General features: G+C 28.9%; 2 protein-coding genes across 3 annotated transcripts in view; one reads left to right on the top strand and one right to left on the bottom strand.

The window, feature by feature from the left end:
* Positions 1–24,164, bottom strand: part of LOC100167286 (SCY1-like protein 2) — a 181,351-nt gene that overhangs the window by 100,479 nt on the left and 56,708 nt on the right. For both annotated transcript variants that reach the window (XM_029488421.1, XM_029488420.1), the window contains one exon: positions 7,653–7,984. In XM_029488421.1, coding sequence (XP_029344281.1) covers positions 7,653–7,817 — 165 coding nt within the window. In that variant the 5' untranslated portion in view covers positions 7,818–7,984. The remainder of the gene's footprint in view (positions 1–7,652; positions 7,985–24,164) is intronic.
* Positions 20,621–23,002, top strand: LOC107883144. The gene has a single exon (XM_016802645.1). It carries the CDS (start codon positions 20,621–20,623, stop codon positions 23,000–23,002), a length of 2,382 nt encoding a protein of 793 aa, XP_016658134.1.

Below are 24,164 nucleotides of genomic sequence, written 5' to 3' on the forward strand. Positions count from 1 at the left end.
GTTTTATTTATTATAGGGCAGACGCAATTATTTCCTTCTCTTTTACAAAAAACAGTGTGTAAAATTAATTTATCAAAGTTTAAGTTATTTATATTATTTTTTATTCTAAAATGTATGAAGTTGGATTTGGTAAAATTAAGTTGTAATTAATTATTATCCAGCCAATTCTTAATTAAATTAATACCAATATTGGCTTCATGTTTTAAATTATTTAGACAAGAGTTACTAACAAGGAAAACCGTGTCATCAGCAAAACACAAAACCTTACCTCCTAAATTTAGGTTAAGCAGACCATTAATGTACCTATATTATAAAAAGTAGTGGCCCAAGAACAGTTCCTTGAGGTACAGAATAATTAACTAATAAGTCATCACTATAAACATCATTAATTTTAACCTTTTGGTATCTTTTACTAATAAATGATTCTATTTTGGTCCCGTCAAGTGTATCCTAGTGTTATTCTACCTCTGTAGGACGGGCACCTCTACCCGGCGTCGCGGAAGTATTGCGAAAGCTGTCCCCGCGACGCCGTCGGTTGAAACAGGAAAAAAAAAAAAAGGACGGGCACCTCTAAATAGCGGTCATTATTTTCAGTCCCTTCGGTGACCGTTATATGGAAGTTCTACTGTAATTATTCTATGATAAAATCGTCTAGCGGCCTCATGCGGATGCTTTAAACTTATGTTAATATTTTAATTCTTGATGAAAAATAATAAAACTTTTAAAATATTTACATAAATTAGCCGTCTTAAAACTGTATAAAGTGCCAAAACAAAACTTTTAATATTTGATTTGACTTTAAGCAAATCATACAAAATATTACACAATTTTAATATGGCTCTTTGACACACAGTCACAATTTTCCAAAATCTTGTTTCAAACGTTACATCTACTGGACCAGTTATAATTATAATATACAGTTATAATTCACGTGAAATCCATTAACATAATATTATTATTATATAGGTTAAATACATTGTAATTTAAAATTTGTACCTAGGTACTTTTAGCGGTGAAATAAACAATTTATTACAAGTATTTTTATTTATGAATTTAAATTTGGTGAAACTACACGAACATAAACATATTCGTAACGATACTAATAATAACAGTGATGAATCGAACATGTTTCCGAAGTAGTAACATAAATGTACATTGTACACAAACTACAAAGTAACAAGAACGGTCCTGTAGTCACCAATGGTGGTGGCTATCATTCGACACTAAACAATAGTATAATATAAACATTGTTACCCGTATCATAAAATTCCACCCCCCCACACACATGCTTTTTTTGACGAAGAAGAAGAATCTTACGCGATTGATGAAAATGCCATTATAATCAAAATGATTATATCTAATTATCTTTCATTATAAAATGTCGATTGCTAATTTTCGGTATAAATAAATAATATCATCGTGTTTTTTCCACTTATTAGTCATTAAAACCGTTGAGGCACTCGTTAGTCGGAATTATCCAAGGCAGTGCGAATAGCGATTATTCAACCTTAGTGTCTTCAAAGTTCTCCGTATATATTTTATTTGGAACCCGTTAGTCAATTATTTGGCTGACATAAGAGTCAGCCGATAAACTGTGTTGCCACTCACCGCATATCGTTAGCATGATAATGGTATCGTTTCCTGTTGTCGGTATTACCATTTATTCCAATCTGATTCAGCTTTCGAAAATCAATTATCCGAAATACCATTATTCCGGTAGAAACTAAACGAGGTGGAAATATAAGAGTTCTGCATTGGAATAAATTCGAGTCCAATGACAATAGTCAAATAATCATTATTATGCTATTATTATATTTCTTACTTCATTATGTAATCAGGGTCACGTATACAGGGGTGATTGGGGGTTCAACCCCCACCCCTACTCAGAATTTTTTTTGTGTACATGCCTGAATTTAATAAATACATATCTATACCTATGCAATAAAAAAATACATTTGAATCGTTTTGTTATTTATTGTTGTATTGTAATGATGAGTAATGACTAATAACTAATAAATGGTTCCTAAAATACATTTCACGTAAAGGTCCATCCGTTTTTAGATATTATCAGTATTTTTTTCCTGAATATCTAAACACTAATTTTTATATAATATATTAAATTTGATGCTCCAACGAGCATACTCAACTTAACGGATTAAAACAAAAACAACTCGCCAGTCTAACTAAAAACGATTAATAATTAATAATTGAAACAATAATATATAAATATAAGTTGCTAAAATAAAATGTAAATGAGATAAATTATAGACTACTCTTATTGAGATCACTACGTTATTTTAAGTCAATTTAGACAAATAGACCCTATTTTTTTTTAGCAGGTAAAAACTACAGTATAGCTGGTACCTATATTTTATTTTTGAATTTTTTTTGGTACATTATGATGATTATATGCATAATTTTTAGGTATAGTGATTTGTTAAAAATATGTATATAAATACAATTCTTTGTTAAACCAACTACATATTACAAATAATTAACACCTTTATTGCTGAAATTAAAACAAATAAGACTGATAGCGTTTTCATTTAAAAGCTAAACAGGATCACGAATATTGCAAAGGACGAGTTTCCAAGAATAATAACCAAAATGCTTAGATAATATTATGCATAATCAACATAACAATTTAAAGTAGAGATTTGATAACATTTCAATATTTAATTTGTTTCAAAAGCCTAGTTTTAATTAAACTAGTAGGTACCAATAAACACTTTGGCAAACACCAAATCGTTTATAAAGAATATTGTTTTTTTTTTCGCATAACGTAGTAGGTAATCCGCAATCAGTATTCAGTAAAATCTTTTTTAAAAAGACGATATTTGCATTAGCTACTAAAATAATTCAAGATGTTTTATTTAAACACACGATGGATGTCGTCGAGTATTTTTCTGTTTAAGTATTAATAAAATCAATTAATTATTCATAAATATTCTAATAAAAAAGTCATGATTTGTTTAAAAAGGAATATTCGTATTATAATATTTCCTTAAAAATAAATAATAAATAATTTAGGAGAGCTCATGCAAAATTTCTGGTATCCAAACGTATTTTAATACGACATAATAAATTATAATTACATATACAATTTAAAATTTATTTGGTAACCTTTCCAGACAGCATATTTAGGTACCGACCTAAGCTAGTATAAATCTATGTTTAATAGTACAATTTTGATATTTTTAATATTTGCTAGTAATAATTTGCTTTACTGTTGTCTGTTACAAAATAATTTATTTATCTTACTGTAGTATCAAAAAACGTTATCTTAATAAGTCTCTAGTTGAATGTATTTAAAGTTTTTTTGTTTTGAATTATGAATATTAATATTAAAATTGAAAAATCCACAATTGTACAACTGTGTACTGACAAACAGATGATGGGCAGACAAACACAGAGTGGGTAATGAGTATAGTATTTAAGGTATTCTACACTTATGTTTAGAAACTTAGAACTTAAATTTAACAGAATATCTGATATTCTTATTTTAATTTCGATTTTTAGTAGGTACATACTACATTAAACTATATTTTTAATATGATATTAATTTATTAAACTATTCATAAAAAAAAAAAAAACGATGAAGTCATATTTTAAATATTTCTAACAAATTATTATCCCATTAAAAAATTTATTTTTCTAAAATAATATCAGTTAAATGATGAAAATTGAATGGATGTGTCTAAATAAATCAGAACAGTGAACTGGAAAAATGGTTTTAAACTAATAAGTGTTTATCAGTTATAACTTATCTTTTATTTCATTACTTAATTTAAAATTATTTTAAAAACAATCATGGAGTATCAAATAAATATCAAACATTCAAATAATGTTTTTTTTTAAATTAATTAATATACTTTTTAAGCTCTGGGATTATAATCTGTTGGTAAATAAAACATTACATTTTCAATTTTTCAAATTTTAATTTAAAAATAATATTACAGAAAATGCAATGAAAAATAATATTTATTTATAATATCATAATATTTTATCCAAAGCAAATATTAAAGATAATTTGATTTTTTTAAATCTTCACTTATACTTATAGTTATATAATGATTGACAGTTTTGCATAATTTTTCGATCTATTACATAGGATTTAAATAAGATCGTTTGTAATATATACATTTTTAAATACTTATTCTTAAATTGCTTTTTATAATGGCGTATCATAACAAACGAGAAAGTTAGTAAAGTTAAAGTGATACGTGCTTGGATTTTAAAACTTAATTTTATAACCTACGTTAATTTTGTACAGAAAAGGTAACTATAATTTCCTTAATTAAGTTTATTTTTATAAATTTTATTCATAACTGTTTAATAAATCACACACAATTATTACATATATCCAGTATTCTAGTGTTATGACAAAATTTAACCCACATAATAATAATTTAGGTAGGTACATCGTAACTATAAAAAGTTTATGTAAAATAAAAAGACAAAACAAATTTATTTATTTGCTATCTAAATTAACTGTTTATTATAAACAGTTGAAGTTATGCCAATATCTGAAAATATATTATTTTATGTATAATTATCATATAGTAAATTATAATTAGAGGGCGGATTTGTATGCCATTTGCATATTTATTCTGGTTGATATCGTGTGATAATAATTATGCTAAGTGAGCACATAATTTGTTTTATGACATATCGATTTAAACTATATGCAACTTTAATGGTGAGTATTATATTGTATTTTTGGATATTTACCCATTTATTTATTTTTTAAGGGCTTATTTCACGCTTTAATTGCATATGCGATTTTTTAGTGCATATTTCGGTGTTTTTGTTTTTTTTGTAGACATTTTTAAAATAATTTCTGTTGTAATATAGGTACAGAAAAAAATTACATATTTATACTTTCAATAAATATCGAAATATATGAATAGATATAGTCGTAGGTTTCCCAAATATATTTGTGAGTTAAATTTTTCTCATAGTAAACTACCAACAAAATACAAATTGTTTAGGTACTTATGTAACTTTCTTTTAAGATACTTTTTTATATTATATGATTCCTATTTTGTTCTTTTAAATTAAAACTACCTACAAAATATAGATGCATATTTTAAAGAAAATAATTTATATTAGATACATATAGCGCGTTTCATAATTTTAATTAAATATTTAAAAAAAATAAATGTCTTTTTTGCTAATTTTGAGTGGATGTTTATTTTTTTTTCATGCATATTTGAACATTTTAGTTAATATATCTATGCATATTTAAAATATTTAGCACATATTCGGTTGGTATTTAATATTTACCAATCCGCACTCTAATTATAATAAATAATTCCCTGACGATATTTTATAATCAAATATATTAGCATCATTAAACAGGGATATCTATTATATTCCCTCCTACATATCTGCATCAAAGTTTATGTCATGGTGAGATATTGTCCTTCATGCTTGTGAAATAGGTTAATAGGATACCTTAAATAGGATACCTGAATTGCGGTGAGTAAACATGTAACTAGATGCTGATTGCTGTACAGATCTCATTAAAATTATCTGAGAAAATGGTGTTGTGTTCATAATAATAGCAGGAAATGAAAATTTTAGAATGTCATAAGTACTCATTATTGTTAGTGGTTTATTTTCAAATTCAATATAATTCTTCAATAATTAACGGCTTAATAGAAATTAATAAAAGAAAACTGCTCATAAATCACATTAAAAAAATAATTCTTCAGAGACAAACTGCAATTAGTTAATTGGTAATGGACCATTAGTTTAATATTTTAATTATGTAGTTCAGCTATTTTTTCCATTTTCCATGTTAATAGCACCTTTAGTTTTAATTTTAGAATTTAAAATTTAAAAGTTTAAACCAAAATAATTCCATTAGTTTCTTGTAAATACACAAAAAGGTGGATACATATTTCAATAGCATCTAATAAATAATTTCTATTAATTACAAACTCAAGTAAGTATAAATAATATGTTTAAAATAAATATCTATGAGTCTTAACAGACGTAATATTATTATTTTTCTATATAGGTTGTTCAACACTTTCTAAGTTAGATATTTATGAAGTTGGCAAAAATTCTACGAGTCACATATTTTCAAGAGTTACACAGTTACAATCATTAAACTATTATTTCTGATTTAAAATAATAACACTTAAAAATTCAAAAACTTTAATACATTTTTAAAACAAAATTTTTCCTGTAATTACATTTTAGTTATTTATGAACATATTTATTTAGTTGTTTAGTTTTAACGAGTGTTTACTAATCGAAAAAAATAATTGATTTCGATAAAAAAATAAACTTGAATATATAGTATATATACTTTTGACAAATATTTACATGTTAGGTTCTGAATGGAGCGGTTAATGTGGCACCAATGCACCATATTATAATAACTGATAACTGGTTAATGTTTACATAAATTTAAATTTATTGTATTGTTAATAATTTAACAACATTTAGGCTACAAACATAGAACAAAATAAACTGTGTATTTTTATTATAGCATTGCATACCCGATAATAAAATTAATGAATGCTTTATAATAAAATCGTTTCAATAAATTGTTAAAAATCATCCCATAAAAATTCTTTGAACATTTTTTATTGCAAAAAAAAAATGTTAATTGTACAACATTTAAAACCAAATATATTGTTTTTAATAGTATAATATTTTTATAGGATTAAAAAAAATACTAATCAATTATTTTTCAACTCGGCATCTGAAATATTTAGCTAACTACATTTAATGTTCAGAGCATCCGATTTGTATGTGAAAATATTAAAACTAAATTCAAAGGTTCAAACTGCATATGGCGTACCATACATAAATTCACTAATTATAACTTTGTTTTTCTCTAATAATTTGAGCTTAAGTGTTTCTGAAGTTGAAAAAAAAAATCAATGTAATTTGTAATATTTTTATTTTTAATTTATTGATTTATTTATAAAAGTATGTAAATTTTATTTAGTTAGGTATAGGTTCCCTGGTGATTGGGATTTATAAAATTTTTAAGAAGAAATAATTGTTTACTATGTGTGTTCTACAACTTATAACGTTTCATAAGAAAAAAAGTTTAATGAGATTTTTAAGAGTTTTGTTTATTTGATTACAAGTTTTATTGTAAAACAAAGATATTATACAAAACTGTAACCTATTTTACTGTTTTTTTTTTTTTTCCGTAAAAATGTAAAATAAATAAAGTATTAATAACAAATTATTATCGTATGCCTAATTAAAAAAAAACGCAAAATATTCAAATCAACAGCGTTTTATATAATTTATGATTTTATAGCAACTATTATTTAATATATATTTTTGTAGTACCTAACTATTTATATTCCATCTCAATACTTGTAATTTTAGGTTGATGACTTTTAATTTGATTGTTGTAATATGCAATTAATCAATTTTATTTTTGAAAATGTAGAAAGGTAAAATATTTACACAGTTATTGATTAATTTTTACTATCAGGTACCTACTACATAATTTCTCAATGAGAAGTTAACGTACTAACAGATATAATAATAACATAACTTGAGGTATTTAATAATCTTACTTTGTTCAAAGTTTGTGTAATACCTATTTTATCGACCCCGATAAGAAGTGCGTTTCACTTAACCGTAATCATATTTACTGATCGTCGGTGGCTTACCTTTCCATCCGGTTTCCGGAACCCTTCGTAGACCTTCCATATGAGCTCGGGGCCAGCCGAACACACGAATTTACCGACCTCGAACAGGTTGAGGATATTGTTGGTGGACAACACCTGAGCACCCTGGCTGACGGACGACGTGCCCGACTTGAGTTTGGAAAACATTGTGCCGGCAGTTGACGGCACCGATGGCAGACTGCTGCCTCGCCGGAAGTCTGACCAACCTATCTTGTCGGATATATGGTTAAGCTCAGGAAATGGCCTGACACCGACTTGTAGGAGGAATTTGTTGAACGTTGGAGACGCCGGCTGGTGCCAATACGCCTTCGTTACTGAAAAATAAAAACGACCGTGACGTATGAGCATGATTTGCATTTCGAATGTCAATTCATAGATTACAAGAACCGAGTTATATCTCTCTGTGAAATATGTGTACAAAACAATCACAAAGATTCGTTTATATCGAATTCAGCATCGTGTACCGTACTTCTGTCATTTTACGAGATAAATATGACTATGGTTGTGAGTGAGAGTTGTGTTTGAATTAAATTTACTCTGGTTATAGATTCATATTATTATATATATTATACGGATAAAATAATAATAATATTATGAAACAAAAGCATGTTCTATACAGATAATAAATAATACATAAAGTAACTGTTTATTTCGACGTGGGAATTCATAAAATATCGTATGATATCAAGATTTTAGAGGCTGATGTTGACGGTATATATATGAATGCAGCCATGTGGACATAGGACCCTTTTGACTAGTTCAAATTGAAAGTTTAAGAGGCGAATGTACTGTGTTATACATAGTTGATCCCAGAGATCAAAAAGCAACACAAGTTTGTCTCTGAAATATTCTATATTCAAATATCATTAGCATCCCTAATGTAGGAGGAGATGTATTTTCATCGAGTAATACTCTCGACAATTCAGCATCATTTGTGTACATCTGAAATGAAAACGTGTAGATACATAAACACTCTGAAAGTTTAATTTCCGGTAGACATTGGTAACATCTTGCCATTGTTTACAATTCATTGCGATTAGTAGTTATATTTATCGATTATTAAGCTTAGGTGTTACCTTTTTAGATTGGGAGTGAAGTGAGAATTTATATGCATTGGTTTTAAAATAGTGTATTTTAATTTTCTGTGGTAATTTTTTAGGTAGAAATAAAGCTAATAATATATTATTTCGTTTGGATAAAACATAATTTTCCTACATTAAACACATTTTTTTTTAGTTTTTGCAATATTTTTACGAACCACAAGGAAAGAACAACTTTTAAGAAATATATTATACCATGTGGTTTTTAATTACGGTCCATTACTAACCACCTTCCCATCATGATTTATAATGGCTCACCATTATCATTATCCGAGGCAATCAAATAAAAATATATAGGAAAACTAACATTGGGTAACTGCATCCTTTACATACATTTTTCTTCGATAATTTTTTTTTTATAATATGAATATGTCAATGTGTTATTAAACAGATTATTAAATCGGGATGTTATGTCCTCAACGAGAATTTTGTATTAAGGACAACTAATGTTTTGTATTTTACTTAATTTATAAATTGCCAGTAAAATGTAATTGATTGTTGAACTAGATTTTTAGATGGAGATTTTATTGTTTTTAGCTAATTGCGTGATGATATTGCTAGTGAAGGTAAATAAAATATAACAGAGTAGGTCATAGCATGAGAAGGCTATACATGTTGAAAAGGTGATCGGAATCATTTACAGTAGATGGCATGTATTCTGGATAGTGATGGTAATAATATGGTATATAGCGGTACCACTGAAAATAGGAGTAAACATGTGTTCAGCTCTTTTCCCGATTGGAAATGAAAATACTTACGTGAAAATAAGAAGGTGTATACAGGAAAAAAATGAGGAGACTGAAACTCAAAGTGGCACGCAAACAAGATCACAAACGAGAAAACAAAAAGTGAATTGAACTAACACAACACCACCAAAGGGACTGCGAAAATAAATTGGTTGAAGTTGGTTCAAACAAGTTAAGTCACTCATCACTTGTCTATAATTATTATAAATTATTCATATTATATATTATTATATTTTTGCAACAAGGTTGCTGGAATGCTATTTAGAACTACATACCATTTGGTCTTAAAATTTCCCTATTATATTAATTGATCCTTCAACTGGATATGATTGTATTTCATAACTTTACCCACAGCGAGACTCTTTTATTACACCATTTCTGTTGCACGTAATGGGAATATATTAATTCAAGTGAAAGAGCTACTTTAAATATTCAATAAAATATATTTGTCTTAATAATATTGTTTATCTAATAATATAATTCATTTTGACAAATTAAAAACTCTAATTAACTATATTTTGGACTTAATATCAATGTATGTATGTATGCATATAATATTGATTGTTTCATACTAAAACACGACAAAAAACAAAATATGTAGTATTTTATATAACTACACCGATTCAAAGTGGATTAAATATAAAACCCACCTTATTATGGTTAACTTTAGGTTCTGAGCGAAGCGATGAATATATTGATTTTACAATTATGTGTTTTTTTTTTGTCTGTCACCACCGTTTGGGGCAGTAACACTGCCTAGAATTTCTTCAACATTATCCTGCTGGATGGAAAAATGAATCTAGCTGGTGCATTCGAAAGGTAAAAATTTAAAATTCCCAATAGTTTTTAAGCACCGGGAAAAACAATATAAAAATTATATATGAATGTCAATACAATTTTATTCGTTGGATAAAAAGCGTGATAATGCAATAAAATATTCTTCTGATATATTATTGCTACAATAGCAGGTGAAAAATATTAAAAATATATAGACACGATCTTTTTTATTAGCATTTAAAGTTTGAATATTGACAAAATGTATCAAATTTAAAATTTAAAATTGATTTTGTAGATAATAATATGTTTATTTTTTATAGCTAAGGATTAAAATGTAAATAAAATTCCAGGTAAATAAATTATTCTGTAACCAATAAATCTAAAAATATAAAACCTCAGATTTTTTAATATTTATTTTAAGTTCAAATTTGAACGAAATTACGTATTGAATAACCCAGAATAACGATTTTAGTTATTTAAACTAAATTTTAGTATTTTGTTACTAAAATAAAGTTGTAATTTTGTTGTAATTTTATAATTATATATTAATTCAACTTATCATTTACCGTTTGAATAATAAGTAATAACAATATAAATTTAATATAAACTGACAAACCGTCTCCGCTCTGAATCGTTTTCCGTATACAATGATATTTTATCATTGAGTTCAAATTTAATACCAACCATATTATACAGTGACCCACTTGTAAACTTTTTGTTATTTTATATTTTTCCATGGTTTCTGTTTTCAACACACACATATATTATATATATATACATATTATACCAAATTTGAATTTTGTCATTATTTAAAATCTCCATTAATTGTGTTCTTAATATTACGCATATAATATGTACTTAATATACATTTTCTGATCAAATTTTATGTTATATAACATTTCTAAGAATTCTATTTCATCCTTGATTCAGAACACTATTCCGGTAACACGTATTGTTACTTATATTTACCTTATAAAATGCGTGTATATATATGTATATATAAGCAGAATATATACTTCAAAATAAGTTGAATTTATACAAGTATTCCATTACGATTAGAATTCAATTTCAAACACATTTCCATTCCCAGTTTGTCAGTCTAAAATAGCATATTTTTGTGAACTATTCATACATTTTATCACTACAGTGGTTCCATTTTTAAAAAAAGTTACGGAAAATAATAAACGAACTAAACTAGAAAGTTAATAAATCTATAGTGTATACTTCTAAATTGTTTTCTTAATTAAGATATTATAGAAAAAGATTCTTTTAGTAAGAGCCACTCATTTTTTCAGTCAATGTATTTTGTGTTTTATTTTTAATTTTGAAAATGTAAACAATTCGTGTTGTACTGCTATACGTGTTTAATGTTGGCACGTTGCTATTATTATAATAAATATAAAAGATCAGTATTTATTATTTTTTTATACATAAATAAATTTTATAGCAAAAAAAATATTCTGCATTATAATACAAAATTAAAAATATAGGTTCCTCATATAAATATACAAAAGAAATATGCCATCATAAATAAAAAAATAAGCTTTCTTTCCAATCATTCAATGTTTAATAAACAAAACTACACAAATATTTTAAAAAATACCCATCTGAAATTTTATTGAGAAAATTACAATCAGACACGTTTTCCAACAACCATTATATATAAACTAATTTATTTTTTCTTGTTAAAAAGAACACTATTTGTGAAAATAAAAATATTTTATTGATATCTATTTTGAATTTTTTTAATAAATTATTTTCACTTACCATAATGCCTTACATTAAATATTAAAAATTATTTCTAAAAATGTTGTGTATGTATGATTTCATATTGCAGTACATACATATATGTTTTGCATGCCATAATTTATTATATAACATCATGGTAATATGTTTACACGATAAATGTTTTTGTGTGAGTGACAAATTACCGGTCAAAGTCTTTGTGATTTACCCGTATGTGTACGTGGTAAAATAATGATTTTCGAGAAGAGAATTGCACGTTAAACATAATGTAATTACCGCAGTGAAAAAGGAAAACATGCGGCGAAGGAAAAAAAATTATATTAATATACAACTACAGCAGCTTTATATTAAAACAAAAGAATTTATACACGCAATATTTTTTTTCACGAATGAACTTTGACGTCTAAGTCTCTCGGTTCGATAATATTAAATTAGGTATCGTCGTCGTAATATTGCCGATCGGTAAAAAAAAATATGTAATGATTTAAAAGATTTGTGCCCTTTTTAAAATTGATAGGTATTGTCTTGTTAAAACCTTTTTGTGTTGAGCCTTGCAGCGATGGAAATCCCCTTTTACGTAATCTCTGACATTGGTATGCATATATTAACTGAATATTCACGCAAGACGACACCCCACCTGGGCTTGGTCACATGACACGCATGTACCACCTAAACTTATAATATATTATGTGTCATACTCTCTTGTCTTGTATGGTAGAAGTTTTTGAAACTTAAAAATGTTCATCCTAACGTTTCTTTTTAATAATATTATTACTTTACATTATAATTTCGAACATTTTGAACGAGAGTCATATCATAGGTACACCTACCCACTATACCACCATATACATTATATGCCTTGTGTATATTTCGTATTACATTAAATGCCTGTTAAAGGCATGTTAATTAATGTTTACGAGCTCAACGAAATTACTACAATAACGAAAATGTTTTTGACATATTTAATGGTAAAATATTTTAATTATTTTGTATACCATTCATGATTTACTATTGCAGATGAAAATGTAACAAAATTCCAAGGTTATATGTTTATGTATTCTTATTTCAAAAATACTTTTATTATTGTTTAGATCACATATTTTATAATGAATTATTATTTCTTTAATTACTAGCTCTAGTGTATATTTAATATAATAACCCAATTCGTATGAAATACTTCGAAAACCATTATATATAATATTATGAACAACTACCATAAGTAGTTTGGTAATAGAAGCATATTATCATATAATCATGTATAGAAAATATCACAATTATTGTGAGATACAATAATAATTTAAAGATTGGTGGGTACACATTCCGTGAGCAAAAATACATGGTACTGAGTATAATTCAGACGGTTTTAATTAAAAGTAATCTTCGTTGATGTAAGTGAAACAAAATATGATATCTATATTATAGTTAAATTTATTTAAAAATAAAACATATACAAATATATATACATATCATATCATAATATTATTGTATATAATGTTTAATATATTATAAATTAATCATGTTGAAATAATCAAAAACGTTTATGATTTTGTAAATATCCAACATCAGGTATAATAGGTACTTAATCGTTGTATGTGAGAAATAACATTTATACTATGCTGTCACAAACTTTCATAGAACATATTATTAAACGATAATAATAATTATCGATAAAATATGCATATTTAACCGGAAGGGACATTTTAGTTTTAAGTATTACACGCGTAACCGTTGATTACTATGAAACAATTTTATATTTGATTCCCAGCTAATAGTAATATTTAATAGGTACTATATCTGATTATAATAATGGCTCAATACAATTTTTTTTATTTCGCTCCCACGAGAGATATATATTTCTGTGAAGGAATAAATAAAAACGAACATAAGTAACTATAAAATTTACCTATCACGAAAAATAAATTATAAAATATTATATATTTTAAGAACATTTTATTAAAATATATTATAATAAGAATAAATTTACCTACCTATAAATAGATTATTTAGATATCATAAATGGAAATAACCACAGATTTATGAATTGTAAAAAAAAATAAAAAATATATAATATATCGTGTTATTTAATATTGCATTTCTTTTTTACCATTATTATTATTATTATTGTAATTTAATCAATAATGATTTTCTCAACATACTGAATTTTTTCAACATGTTATATAAGATTTTAAGACATCACGAAATGTATTCATAAATCCGGAAAATAAAATTTAAATTATAGGTAGGCCATATATTAACGTCCATATTAAATTTCTCAGTGGGTATCTAATTTCTAATGTTTATGAACGTATAAACTAAACATTAAGTAAAACCGAATCTCTGGACGAAAAACGGCGAAAGATTCAGTTAAGTCATATATATACCGTAAATTGGACTTGACATTATTGGGCAGTTGACCAACCAGCGTTGTCACTACAAGACAAAATATATTATGCACGGATAGATAATTTTTATTTAATTTGACTATATTTCACTGGTCTGTCAAACGCGGCTATTTCGTGAGTCACAGCCAGTGGCCATAGCAGAATAATAATAGAAGATGACAAATTTCGGATATTAAGTCCGACGGTTATGGCATTGGGTTTGTACAAAAATTAATGATGATTAGCATCGTTGAACGAAATCGATATTATAATTTTCGATGTTCATACTAATTCATAATATGACACATTATTTGATGCAGTGGCGGATCCAGGGCTTATTTTTTGGAAGGGCATGGGGGGGGGGGCAAAAGTACAAAAAGTTGCAAAATTGGCTACAAAATTAGCTAAACACAGTGTAAAACAAAGGAAAACAACGGTGTTGGGGGGGGGATTTCCATTGCCCCCCCACCCTGGATCCGCCACTGATTTGATGCTAATGTGAGATGTTTTTCTACATCTATCTTGTTTTTATATTTTTTTTTTTGTTTAATATGTTTTGAATTCAACCAACATAATTTAGACATACCATCTACTGTGATTTTCCAACTGTTACGAAAAATAGGGTATGTACTTGTATTGATTGTCTAGAACAAGTTAATAACAATAATAATTTATATCACCTAGTGACTATTTTATAATAATCATAAAAAAATATATGCGATTATTTTGGGGAAAAAATGGTTTTAATTGTATTTTATTAACAGATTAATAAGACAAATATACTATATTTTTACAAAATGTTGATATACAATCTATAACCATTGACCAATGACTATGTCTCAATAAAATATGTAAAATTCAAATTCAATAATAATATGCTAATGTCAACATGAAATTTATTTTATTTTTTTTAGTTTCAATGATTTTTTTCTGTATTGAAAATAGGAAAAAATATTTTATCAAAGTACAATCTAAAATAGCTCCCTCGCTCCGCTCAGAATCTAAAATTTTCAACCCTAAGGCTATAAAAATATGATAGAAACCGTTTAAAAATAAGATTAAATGTGTTTTATAAAATAAAAATAGCCACATTTTACCGTTTATGATCTAAAAAAAGGTGCGTGTTGCAAGTACGCGCGTGTGAAATGAAACTACTTTACTAAGGCACGAGAAAATAAATAATGCCGTGACTGACAGGTTGGAATAACAGTTCGGGTCCATCACAGCTAACGACATGTTTAAATCGAGGCTTATTGACTATGTAGGCTATATTGACTATATATACTATGTAGACTTTTTCGATATATTGTTAGCATTACCCGGGGTGCACCACGTATAGGTCATATATCTATCATCCCATTAATTTATAAGGATGTTTGTCTATTTTTTGAAAATAAATATTACAATCTAAAACATTTAATAGTGATAGGTTTGGTGTACATCCTTAAGACTCTATATAGGTTTTTTATATAGAAAAATATACAAAAACAAAGAATTAGAATAAACTTATTCTAATTCATAAATTTCCATGTACTTATTCGTCGGAGGATTCGTCTGTAGATATTTCTTTTGGAAAATTAGATATTATTGGTCTATGATAGCTTAAATAAGATTTGTAAGTTCTTGATTGTACATTAGGTAGGTACCGTGTAAAAATCGCATCAATCGTAGTTCCTGATCTTGTTGTTGGTGTCATTGGATCATTATTCATTATTAACACGTTGTTGGACATGCCATTCCATAGCATTCTATGTGTATTGGTCTTGCTGGTGCATGACTGCTATAGCATTTGTTTTTGTAAATATTGATTTAGAGGAAAAAATTTAGTGATGCTAAAAGGTCAGAAATTTGATGCCATGCTATAGCAGTTGTGTCCATCAACGTTTTAAATTAAGTTGGTTCCGGAAAAAAATGTTTAAGTCGTTTGGAGTGTTCTGAAGCAAAGTTTAAGATCTGTTTAATATAATATATATTAGCGGTTGGACATTTCCTCCCACAAGGTAGAGGGATTTCGAAACCCTGCGTTTCCCAGCGGCGGGTCCTAGTGAACTCCTGGACTGAAATACAGCAAAAAAGCCAAAAAGGGGGAGGGGGTGCCTCGTTCCCTAAGAAACCTGGAAACCTGTAGTCTTGCACCTCCGGAACGGTTCCCAGTTGGTCCAGGGTCATTAAATTGAAACCCCACCGAGTTATTGCCAACACAAATGAGGGGCGTGGGGGCTTTTGTACCCGAATGGGGGAAATTACTCTGCAGCCATAAAAACTCAGATCCCCTGCGTCCGGGATCTATAATTCCAATATCCGCTAAGTTGGGCTTAGGAAAGAAAAGAGTGGCGGGGTGGTATACTGACCGTCGCGTAGCAAATATACGACGCGCATGCGCCTTATTAGCGTGTCGTTCAGTCGTTTCGTTCTGATCAGTCGGTCACGTGACTAAATATTTTTGTCATACCCCCAGTAAAGAAGTTTCACTTCAAAAATATAAACATCAAAGATATTGGCTATAAAAATTGAAACAAATCACACAATGAACAATGACTGATTCTAAATTATCAAATAAAAATTGTATTTCATTAAATGATCTAATAAAAACTAAACTAATGAGTACCATAAGCAATATAATGAAACCATGTTTGATGTTACGAGAATAATATTTAATTGGGAAAGCACTCAGTATTATAGTGCCACCTGACTAAAAAATTTAAAAGTAGCTCAATTTAAAAACGGTCCATACAATATTAATAAATTTAATAATGCATGTATTGAACTCAATATAATAATATGTGTATTTAAAATAGCACTGTCACAAACAGTGTTCTATGTTTTGACGTTTGATTTTATTCTTATATTTTTGTTTACCTTTTATTGTAATAGTCATTGTAATATAAAATAACTTTACTATTATACCCCGTATTGAACTTCATTTCCGAATCAGCAATAGGATTTGAATGAATTCATTAGCGTGTAACGAAATTTAACGTAGCCTTCTTCAATACATTTCCCATAATAATTTCAACAAAATGTTCATGTAAATAAGAATAACAAGTGTAATATGAAATCATTCCCCACTTATTTTTTTTTCGATTCTGTTACCAATCGTAACGATACGAAATAAACCGTATCATTTCTAGTGCGAAATTTGCAGGGAATATTTTTTTTTAATATATATCGTCTTTTTTAAGAATACAAATTAGTAAACAGTTCGTGTTCACCGCCCGACCGTGCTACACGTCTGTTTCGTATTATCGCATTTATAGCTTTCGATAGCAGTACGCACCCGTACACTCAACGTGCAGGTAATATGTTTATCTTTATTACATTAGTAACACCAATTAAGTAATATCCCAACAATGGGCGATAGGCCTATTTCCACTAACGATATGAACAACACTGACAGTCCTTCTCAACACACACTTAATAATCAAACATTTGCAGAGATAGCTTCAAATACCACTCTACCGAAAATGAACCAAGCAATTGTTTTCAATTCTATCAATAACATTAAACAAATTGAAGATGTATCGGCAATCACTAAAATCGTACCTGCGGAGAATATCATATTTGTTTCGCGTATTTCCAATAACAGATTTTGCGTCTTTTTTAACAGCCAAGCCGTTATGGAAAATTTACTAAAAACTCATTCATCAATTCAAGTCAATGGAATAGATATTCCTATTCGAAGACTAATAAACACTTCTAAAAGAATCATTTTATCAAATGTTTACCCTACCATTCCCAATCAACTCATATTAAACGCTCTCCATCAACAAGGAATCAAAACTCCGTCGCAAATTACACACATGAAAGCTAAATTCGCTACAGAGCAATTTTCACACATACTTAGTTTTAGAAGACAAATATACATAAACCAAGATAGCGCGACCAAACTACCAAATTCAATCACCGTAACCGTAGATAACACTACGTTCAGAATATTTATCACTGATGATATCGTAACTTGTTTCCAATGCCACCAAACCGGTCACTTTTCTAGTCAATGCAAAAATATACCTGATCCAATTAATGTCACTAATGAGACTGAAACCGTAACGGAATCCCTTATTGATTTATCACCAACCTCAATTGAAGATAAAAACTTATCTCCCTCGTTACCTATTGTCAATACTCAAAATACTCATAATACCCAAGAAAGTCATAGTGTATTATTAGACTAATCGGTTAACAAAGATATTATTATTACTCCATATGAGCAGCCAAATAAACCTTCACTAATCGACAAACTTAAATTGACTGCTAACCCTAAAACAAAAGTACCGCTTCCTCAGCCAGCTAAACGTCCAGCTCCTTCAACCTAATCTACGTCTCAGCCTTCATCACCAAAATCGTTACAACCATCTAGCCCCCCATCAACCAAGCAGCCTCCCGGCAGCAACACACTCGACGGCTACCCACATCAAATACAAAGGTATGTACAAAAACTAAGAGTAAGGTCCAATTCCAGCTCCAATGATATAGTACATACAAATATCGATGAATGTTTAGATTCCACTCAAGGTCTGTTTGACACACACCTGGATTTTTCTTTAACCTTTGAACAATTTAGAGATTTCTTCGAAAGTGCAAAAGGTTGCTCCGATCTCGTAAATTTATGTAACGAATACGCTAGTACTCCAGATGATATTCTATAAATTATTTCAACAATTTACCCAAATGTAACAGTTAAAAGCACTAAAAATCGTCTAACCAGATTATCTAATACATTGAAAAAAATAATTCATGACTTCAATGCCTGTCAGAACGCGGAGCCTGACGGGGATGATGATGAAACCTTCTAGTAAACCATCAACCCTTATACAAACATCTTATGCCAAATAAACAACTCTAACCAACCATGAACAATAACATCTTTAATATCATCCAATGGAATCCTAATGGATTCTACTCAAAAATCGACGAAATAAAACTAATAATCAACAGGTTCTCTCCAGTAGCTCTATGTATACAAGAAACCAACTTCGTCGACAACAAATCAGGGTCTTTAAAAAATTGTGTAAACTTTTTCAAAAACAGAACCAACCATATTAGGGCTAGTGGGAGAGTGGCCACCTTTATCAATACACAATATCCCTCCAAAGAAATCACCCTTGTCACAAATCTAGAAGCAGTAGCAGTAAGAATTTCTGTCAAATATAAACTAACTATTTGCAATTTGTACATACCCAACTCTCAGATCCTCAGCTACACTGATATCCAAAACATTATCGACCAACTACCTACGCCTTTTATAATTCTAGGTGACTTCAACAGTCACAATATCTTGTGGGGCTGTAATGACACCGATCAAAGAGGAAGAATTATAGAAAAAAATACTCGATAACAACAACAGCATTAATATCCTCAACAATGGTCAAGCAACAAGAATAAGCACTAGTACAGGAAACCTCTCGGCAATTGATCTCTCTCTCTCTTCGTCAACTATTACACCTCATTTTGAATGGAACACAATGCCTGAGCTCTCTAGTAGCGACAATTTTCCAATTAAACTAACCTTAAAGTACACCAACCCGGATGAAAAACACTCTCATAGTCTCAAATGGAAACTGAAAAATGCCAACTGGGATACCTACCAAGCAGAAATAGAAAAAAATATAATAAATCATTCCCTTTCCTTTTCAAATAATAATGAAGTAGAGGATACTATGGAGGAACTCAGCAATCTAATTTATAACACAGCATCCAATATTTTTGAACAAAATAGTTACTCTGAGAAACGACCACCAGTACCATGGTGGAACAAAACCATCAAACATGCTATAAGGAACAAAAAAACTACCTTCAATAAATTCAAACGCACAAATGATTTCAATGATTTTATTGAATTCAAAAAATACAAAGCATTAGTCCGGTATTTAATAAAAAACGAAAAAAAAAAATCTTGGATAAAATTTACGACAGACCTTAATAGCAAAGAGTCGACTACCAATATTTGGAAGAAAATTAAAGTCATTAAAGGCATTCCCACGTCCCAAATTAAAACCATTTTATCGAAAAATTCTATACTTACTGAACCTCAAGAAATAGCCCAATCAATCGGCCAATATTTTTATACTAACAGCAGCGACTCTTCATTAACCCACGATTTTCTCAAGTTTAGATAAGAAAAAGAAAATGAAACTGATACCACAACAAATCTATTACCCAATATTGGCCAAGATGACATATTAAATGAACCAATCACCATGCTTGAAATTGAATTATGTCTTCGGGGAAATAAAAGCAAAAGTTGTGGATCCGATAAAATTCCATTCATATTCTTACAAAACCTACCTTCTAGTGGCAAGTTTCTTCTACTACGTCTCTACAACCTAATTTGGAAAACAGGCTTAATCCCGATCAAATGGAAAAATGCAATCATCACACCCATACCAAAAAATAATCAAAACAGCTTCAAACCTACAGGATATCGACCAATATCGGTACTCTGCAGCATGAGCAAGTTATTAGAAAAAATCATCTACAACCGACTAAGTTGGTACGCAACTCATCATAAACTCCTCTCACCATGTCAACATGGTTTTAGAAAACACCACTCGACCACCGACTGCCACGTAAAAATTGAAACCGAAGTCATAGAAACCTTTGCCAATAAACAATCAATGATACTAATAAGTCTCGATTTACAAAAGGCATACGACACTGTTTGGGGACATAGAGTAATCAATTCACTTAAGAATTGGAACATACATGGAAACATGCTAATCTTTCTAACAAACTTCCTAAACCAACGAGCCTTCCAAGTCAAAATTAGAGATCAAACATCGAATACATTTATGTTAGAAAACGGAGTGCCTCAAGGTTCTCCTCTTAGCATTTTTTTATTTCAAACAGCAATTAACAACCTGCCCAGCATCATCACAAATCCTGCAAAATCAATTATTTTTGCAGACGACACTTACATTTATATTCGAGGTACGCAAATTTCTGCAATGACCGGAACACTCCAAAAATGCCTCAATGACCTGTTTGAATGGTGCTTCAAAGCCGGTTTCATTTTTTCGCCTCAAAAGACAAAATGTATTTTATTTTCAAATAAAAGGAAATTAACGAAACCAAAACTCTTTCTAGGTACATCCCGTTTACCCTTTGTTGAAGATATTTCAATACTTGGTCTCACTTTCGACAAAAAGCTTTCTTGGAAATCCCATATTATGTCACTTAAAAAAAATTCATACAAAAGCCTTAATGTCATCAAATCATTAAGTCATTGTAAATGGGGCGCTGAAGGAACCATATTATTAAATGTATATAGATTGCTTGTAAGATCCAAACTTGATTATGGTTCTATTTGTTATGGAAACTCAGAATCAAAGCTCTTAAATATTGTAGATACGATCCACAATGCCGGACTGAGATTTTCAATTGGAGCATTCAAAAGCAGCCCGATTGTTAGTTTGTTATCCTTGACTGGTGAACCCCCACTTCAGTACCGAAGAACTAAATTATCACTTAATTATATAGCTCGCATCTTATCTTCACCGGAAAATTCAACCATTCACTTTTTAAACAAAAAACGCTTTTTAAATATATATGAATACAATTCTAAACTAAGAAGACCATTAGGATTGAGGCTACAAAAAGAGATGATGGATATCAACATTGAATATAACAAAATATGTCAACGCGAAAGCAGTCTGATTCCCACCTGGCAACAACCAAATTACCTAGTCGATACAAGCTTAACAGAACACCTTAAAAAAGAAACACCAAATACGATTTTTAATATCCTATTTAATGAACTAATACACACTTCAAATACCAGCACTCAGATCTATACTGATGCATCCAAAACCGAAATGGGCATTGGACTTGCAGTAGTACACCTCAATACAACCAAACAGTACAAACTCAATAAATTAAGGAGTATTTATTCAGCTGAATACCTAGCACTATTGAAAGGAGTTCAATTAGCCCTTGATATCAATAATACTAAAATCGATATATGTTCTGACTCACTTAGTGCCTTAACAAATCTACAATCCAAAACCCTATCAGAACCATTGGCTCTTTCAATTAGTAACCTTCTTTCCAAATCAAACAAAGAAATCAGATTTATATGGACCCCAGGTCACTGCAACATAAAGGAAAACGAGAAGGCAGACGAAGCGGCTAGAAATGCAGTCAACAGTCCTGATGGTGAAATCATTCCTTTTTCCTCACTTGTAGATATAAGAAGAAACATAAACAAATACTGTATTGATTTGTGGAACTCACAGTGGCACACGACCACGGAAAATAAATTAAGAGAAATAAAACACTCTGTCGTACTCTGGCCGAAATACACTGACATAAACAGAAAAAATGAAGTGATTCTTAATCGACTCAGAATCGGTCACACGAAACTGACACACGGACATCTTATGGCAAAGACAGATCCACCCCTTTGCCCAACATGCAATACAAACTACTCCATCAAACATATCATCATCCACTGCCTAAACTTCAATGAAGCTAGAAAAGAGTTCAACATCCCAGACAACCTGTACGAAGCAATTGGGCCATTTTCAAACTTTCATAGCGTAATTTTATACTTTAAAAAAATAGAACTGTACAATAACATATAATCATTTAATGTAGAAATTAACACATGTAAGCTAATAACCTATGTAGTTGATGCTTAATCAATAAAAAAAAAAAAAAAAAAAAAAATTAGTAAAATTTGTCTTGGTTCGTATGTGTGACTACGACACATCGAGGAAATTCACTGAACAAAACTAAAAACATCGCAAATATAGTTTGATACGTCTTATAATAATATTATGCGACGTATCAAAATATTATATTATAATATTATTCAATGAATAATATTAGATAATAGATTATATTAAAGATTATCTACTATAGATTATAATCGATTTCTAAGACAATTGTTGTGTTAGTTAAAACAATAATTTGAATACTACCTACATTTAATTGTTTTAATTTTTTTATATTCTGAGTGGAACGATGAATGCATTGATTTTACAATGATGTGTGTTTTTATTTTTTAATTTTTTAATTTTTGTGTCTGTGTACACGATAAGTAGACGAAATAATGCTTCGATTATCAACTTCAGTATCTTGTTCGATTGGAAAGTGAATATCGTTGGTCCGTTGGGAAGGTCAAAATTTAAAATTCCCATTAATTTTCAAAAGCACCGGGAAAAACAAAAGAAAAATTAAAGAAAAACGGGAATTTTTACGCAAAATCGATTTTTCACAAAATTGAATTTGGTTTTTGGTGTAACTTTAAAAAAAATGACCGTAAATACATGAAATTTTGACTGAATGTTTATATTTACTTTTTCTATACACGACACAATTTTAAAAATATTTTGATTTGTTTTGAGCTGTTTACGGACAATTTCAGTTTCCAATTTAATTAGTTTTTATTTCTATGAATGTCAATAAAACTTTATTTGCTGAGTAAAAATACTTGAACATTTAATACCAGGCTCCTACTATATTGTTACAATGGCATTTGAAAAATATTAAAAATCTTTAGTCACAGTTTTTTTTTTATAAGCATTTAAAGTTCAAAAATTAACAAAATATGGAAAAATCACGAAAATTAGCAAATTATTTTGAGTTAAAAATTCGTAAAAATTTTTCTTTTTAGAACTAAGATTTTAAAATGTAATGAAAAAAAATGTCTACGAGAAACTCAAATTTAATTTCTATGAGCGTTTGAAATTCCTATTTTTACGAGCATTTGATATTCACTCGATGTCTCATGTAGCGATTTCC

The sequence above is a fragment of the Acyrthosiphon pisum genome, chromosome A1, assembly GCF_005508785.2.
Source record: "Acyrthosiphon pisum isolate AL4f chromosome A1, pea_aphid_22Mar2018_4r6ur, whole genome shotgun sequence".
In the NCBI taxonomy this organism is placed as follows: Eukaryota; Metazoa; Arthropoda; class Insecta; order Hemiptera; family Aphididae; genus Acyrthosiphon; species Acyrthosiphon pisum.